At 40.6% G+C, this 5,797-nt stretch overlaps 1 protein-coding gene across 1 annotated transcript in view; it reads left to right on the top strand.

The window, feature by feature from the left end:
* The window catches only part of TM2D1 (TM2 domain containing 1), a 52,832-nt gene extending 47,518 nt beyond the window's left edge, over positions 1–5,314 (top strand). The window contains exons 6-7 of the mRNA XM_012807191.2: positions 2,696–2,825; positions 4,989–5,314. Coding sequence (XP_012662645.1) covers positions 2,696–2,806 — 111 coding nt within the window. The 3' untranslated portion in view covers positions 2,807–2,825; positions 4,989–5,314. The remainder of the gene's footprint in view (positions 1–2,695; positions 2,826–4,988) is intronic.
* Positions 5,315–5,797: the final 483 nt, after the last annotated feature.

Raw genomic sequence — 5,797 nt, 5'->3', positions numbered from 1 at the left:
GCTGGGGATTCGAACCTGCCACCTTAGGTGTATGTGGCTGGCGCCTTAGCCGCTTGAGCCACAGGCGCCAAGCCTATGCCTATTTTCTTAAGTGTTCTGATCATGAAAGGATGCTGGATATTATCAAAGGCTTTTTCTGTCAATTGAGATAATCATATGGTCTTTGTTTTTTATTTTATTGATGTGATGTATTATATTTATAGATTTGTGTATGTTGAACCAATCCTGTAACCCTGGAATAAAATCAACTCAATCATGGTATATAATTTATATGATGTGTTACCGAATTCTGTTTGCCAAGATCTTTTTTATTTTATTTCATTATTTTTTTATTAAATGATAGCTGTGTATATTAATGCAATCATGGCGTTTGCCAAGATCTTATTGAATATTTTTGCATTGATATTCATTAATGATATTGGTCTATAATTTTTTTTCTTTGTTGGATCCTTTCCTGGTTTGAGTATCACAGTGATATTTGCTTAATAGAATGTGTTGGGAAGTATTCCTTCTTTTTCTATGCTTTGGAAAAGGTTGTATAATACAGATACTAGTTTGAAAGGTTTGATAGAATTCACATGTGAAGCCATCTGGTCCTGGACTTTTCTTTTTAGGGAGATTTTGTATTGTTGATTCTATTTCAGGGTTGGTATAGGTCTATTCAAGATTTCTAATTCTTTCTGGTTGAGTGTAGGAAGGTGGTGTGCTTCCAGGTATTGGTCCATTTCCTTCAGAGTCTGACTTTGTCACGATCAGTAGAGTGCTGTGGCATCACAGCTCACAGCAACCTCCAGCTCTTGGGCTTAGGCGATTATCTTGCCTCCACTTCCCGAGTAGCTGGGACTACAGTCCATACTAAAATTTATATGTAACATTTATAAATGTTGAACCAAATCAATTAAATCTTTAGAAAGTAAGTCAGTGTGTGTAACAGCACCTGTTCACTAAAATAAACATTCAGTTGGCAAAAGTGATACCTTATTTACTATTTTGTGTATAATGCCTAGCACAGTACCTTTAATATTGTAGTAATTAAGTATTTGTTGAATAGATTTTAATACCAAATTCATTTTAAAAATGAAGAATGCTTTATAGCAGTGTCCTTCAATTTAAAAAAAAGTCCATACCCTGTGCATATTTTTAAATTGACATTTAAGTCTTCCATCATAAGTTTAAATAGTTGCAAAGGATATAATTTCTAGTTTGCAAATATTGACATATTTAAATACAACTGTCACATCAATTTTGAAACGTGTCCAACAGAATATAAATGCCACAAGATTTTAAATACCGTCCTGTTAGAAAAGACGTGAGTGGGCTCTCACTAACCATCGTAATTTCTATATTGCTTCTTTTTCTCTTTACTTTCATTTCTCCCACAGAATTTTATCCTAATAGAATATATTTTATGCTTGAAAACTTTCTACTAATCATCTTACTCATTAAAATCAAAATATTTTAAAATTTTCATAGTCTCTGGATTGTATCATCAGTAGAATTACTAATAACACACAATTGATGAAGCAGCATAAGTGTGTGGCCAATCCAGCAAATTATTTTTAAGCAAAAATATAAAATGTTATTGGGAATGTGTCTTTGGGACAGATATGGCAGAATGTGTTTTTGGACCTTTTTTTTTTTTTTTTTTTTTTTTTTTTTTTTTTTTTTTGAGACAGAGCCTCAAGCTGTCCCCCTGGGTAGAGTGCTGTGGCATTACAGCTCACAGCAACCTCCAACTCCTGGGCTCAAGCGAGTCTCTTGCCTCCGCCTCCCAAGTAGCTGGGACCACAGGCGCCCGCCACAACGCCCGGCTATTTTTTGGTTGCAGCCGTCGTTGTTTGGCGGGTCCGGGCTGGGGATTCGAACCGGCCACCTAAGGTGTACGTGGCTGGCGCCTTAGCCGGTTGAGCTATAGGCGCCGAGCCTGTTTTTGGACCTTTGATTGGAGGTTTCCCTAAGTTCGTGTTTTGAGTTATCTCTGTTTGGCACGTCAGAGGTTTTGACCCGAGGCTGATGTGCTGTCCTGAGACTCAGAGTCCCTGTTGGTGGGTGCACTTCCCTGTGGTCAAGTGGAGGGAGGCCACGAGGAAGGAAGCGTGTTGTGTGATTCTCTGTCTGTCTCTTCCTTCTCCATTCCTGGTGGTTATGGCAGGACTGTAGATCACACTGCCTCATCTCCCACTAGGGGCCTGGCTTGGCCAATTATATTAATCCTGTTCCCTTGGATGAAGTAATTTGTCCAGCAATAGATATAAAACCAAGCAGATCAATGAAAGTCTTTCCCTGGAATTGGTATATAGACACTAGGGAAGGAAATTTTTCTTTCTTTCTGTTGGGAGCTGCTGAGCTGGTATTACGTGACTCCAGAGCCCTTGGCAAGCGGTGGAAAGCGCCTGTCTGCGTGCAGAAGGAGGAAGAGGCAGAGTGAAGCTGGGAGGCGGGGAGGCCAGACCAGGAGCCCAGGGCGTGGGCTCATCCTCTAGGCCTGTTTCCAGCAGCTCTTCTTTGATCCTCTGAGCTGCCCCAGGATCCTTAGCTACATGAAGCCATGAAATTACTTTCTGTATTTAAGTTATTTTGAGTTGGATTTTTGTTCCTTCTGAAATGGTTTTATTAACAATTGAGAAAAGTAAACTCAAAGTGTTGTAAAATATCCTTTGTAAAACAAGTAATTTTGAAAATTTGTCTCTTCTAGATTGTTGGACCTTCGGATGGAAGTAGTTACATTATAGATTATTATGGAACCAGACTGACAAGACTGAGCATTACCAATGAAACATTTAGGAAAACACAGTTCTATCCATGAATGATTGCAAAAAGAAACAGTAAGTGATATGACTATCAAATCTTAATCATGGTAGTGTATTATTCATATAAAGTTGTTATAACGAGGGGAAATTTTAAGAGATCATCACAGTTTGTAGACCTCTAACTTGGCTTATGAGGAAACTCAAGTGCACGGATGCCCGAAATGTCTCTAATGCCTAAACATCTCTAATGCCTGGGAGAGAGTTTTTATGAATGCACATAGTCCCCGCAGTTCCCAGTTCACACTGTCTGCAGCGAATGTGGTTAAAGGACAAAGGACTAATGTCTTCTTCACAAGAAGAAAATAAAATCATAGCAAAAAAATACTCATTTTCTGATGATTATGGTGAAAGTTGTGCTATACATAATTCCGTGTAGCAGCTATTTTGCTGTTCATTTCTTCAGGGTGAATATAATCTCTAACGTCTTATTCCTTCTCCTTCCCTAACTCTGAAAGTTGATGAGAGTGTAAACCTGAACTACCTGTAAGCACTTATTCTAACCTGAAGTTTGGCTTTACCTGTGAGAATTATTAATTGGCCTCAGCTTTAAACAGGCGGCGATGCACCTGCAGCAGTCAGGGTTGCCACAGTCTCCCTGCTGCAGGTGTCTGGGTCTCCAGGACCCTGCTACGATCCAGCCATTTATTCCATCCTCATAATCTTCCAGTAATCCTTCTCAGAAAGGACTTGGGTAGAATATCAGCATTCTCTCTAAGGGAGAAGTCCCCGTAAGCTGTAGGACAGAGGGCAGTTTAGGTCGTGGTTCTCCTTGAACTGTCCAGCGGCTTTCACAGAGCAGGACAGGCAGAGTCTTGGCCACCTTTGTATTACTCAGGGTTTGGCCAACTCTGTCTCAGAGACTGCCGCTAGAGGTCAGGAAGGAAGAGACACTTGTTTTTTATATAATAGTATATAATATAAATAGAATGTAAAGTACAGTTTTGTGCCCCTTAGGGAGATGTTTTCCTTTTTTTTTCCCACATTGCAACCTGAGGCTTTATAGGTAGAGTTTTTTCCTTCTTTTCTCACAGTAAAATTATAGGATGTGCCTAACAGTTATCGTCATGAGACTGAACAGCGACAGACCCTGCAAGATGTGAGGAACACACTGAGATGAAAAAATGTTCTAGTCTTTTCTTTTAAACTGTAGAGTCACTGAGTTTTAAAGTTAGAATGAAGCTTAGAAATCCATCTGCCTCTTCTTGCCAAGGAACATATTGAGACGTAAGGAAGTTGAGACTAAGATGCGCAACTGATTACTGCCGAGCCGAGACTAGGACTGAGGCCTTTTGACATCTATCCAGGGTTCTTTCCACCTCCCTCACTCCCCCATCGGCTGTCAGCGGCATATCGTTTTGTATCAGGCGTCTTCATTTTGGAAATTGTTTGCCCTGAGTTTTACGAGAAGTGTTGTGTGGTTTATATGATCTTGTTATTTCTACTGTAAGTTATATCTCTTTCAAAGTATACAGATTGTTTTTAAGTTATAATATGTAAAATTTAAGCAAAGGTAATTTAAAAAGTGATTGCATTCTCTGGCACTATTGGCCTCTACCCTATTATATAAACATTTAATTGGGCTTCCAGACTCAGGTTTGGATTTAAAACTTCAAGGTCCACTGAGAGGGCAGAGGGCAGCGCGGTCACTTGTGTGACCTCTCTAGGGCAATGTTTCCCAATCTTTTCTGCCTCAACCCACTTAAATTATGTTGACCAATAAAAGAAAATACTGTGCTTTCAGCTTCTTTCAAAAATAGTTTAATTAATGATCTCTAAAAAAATTTTTTTTAATTTTTTAATTAATTTTGTTTTTTTTTTGGCTGGGGCTGCATTTGAACCCACCACCTTCTGCATATGGAGCTGGCGCCCTACCCTTTTGGACAACAGGCACCGCCTGATCTTTAAAAATTTTTGAGGCACACCTGAGACCTTCTCATGCTACCTCTGAGACCCTCTCACCCCACACCTGAGACCCTCTCACCCCACACCTGAGACCCTCTCACCCCACGCCTGAGACCCTCTCACGGCACATGGGTTGAAAGTTGCTGCTCTGTAGTGTCTAGAAGTGCTCTAAGAGTAAGAAAAAATGTTTGACTAAAGGGAACAGTTAAATGAACATTTATAGCAATCTCATTGAGCTCTTTAAAATGCTGTGTTCTAACACACTTCTGTCCTCAGTTTCAGGACTTCGGCTTCCTGGTTTGATGGAGAACGCCCCGCGTGTGGATCTCCAGTTTCCCTCTGTCCTCCTTCACACACCACCTCACTGGGTTCTAGATAATTTTGTTGTGGTTATTTTTGTTTTGTTAATTTGGTCAAAAGTACATAATTCTGAGATTTATTTAATAGGACTTTCTTCGAGATCTGTAAAATAGTCTTTCTCAGGCTGCTGTCTCTGTGAGATAGACGGCTTGTTACTCTGGTAGTCTTTAATACCTTTTACAAAGGCAAGTTGCCACTTGTCATTTTTGCTTCTGAAAAATAAAAGTATTAACTTACTCAGATTTTCAGTGCTTTGTTATTGAGAAAATCTTCTTAAATGTTGAACATAGCTGTCTTTTGCATTTTGATCCTTCAAAGGAGTTAATCCGTGGTGTGAACAAATACCGTTTATATTGCTTGGGGCTGGGTTCTGTGTGACAACCCACCCACCTGTTCTCCAGCTTTCAGACGTGTCTTTCCTTGGTATCCAGGGCGCTAACGATCATCAGGGAGTCTGTGAGACCTTGCCGCAATGTGGATACTTCCAGCAGTGATTCAGGCCTCTTAAGCTGAACTTTCTCCTTTTTTGCTTTGTGAGTGCTAAACTAGTTTGTGGAATAGCACATGCTGACTCATCCCGCCCGCTGCAGTTATGTTTGAAGCTGGATGGCCGCGGTGGGAGCACCAAAAGGTGATGACCGCCTCCCACCTGTGAGCATCGCGGGCAGGTGATGACCCCCTCCCACCTGTGAGCATCGAGGGCAGGTGATGACCCCCTCCCACCT

This window comes from Otolemur garnettii, unplaced genomic scaffold (assembly GCF_000181295.1).
Source record: "Otolemur garnettii isolate 467f Iridium unplaced genomic scaffold, OtoGar3 scaffold00066, whole genome shotgun sequence".
Classification (NCBI taxonomy): Eukaryota; Metazoa; Chordata; class Mammalia; order Primates; family Galagidae; genus Otolemur; species Otolemur garnettii.
Note: the sequence above shows the minus strand (reverse complement) of the source record. Positions and strands in the feature narration are given on the sequence as shown.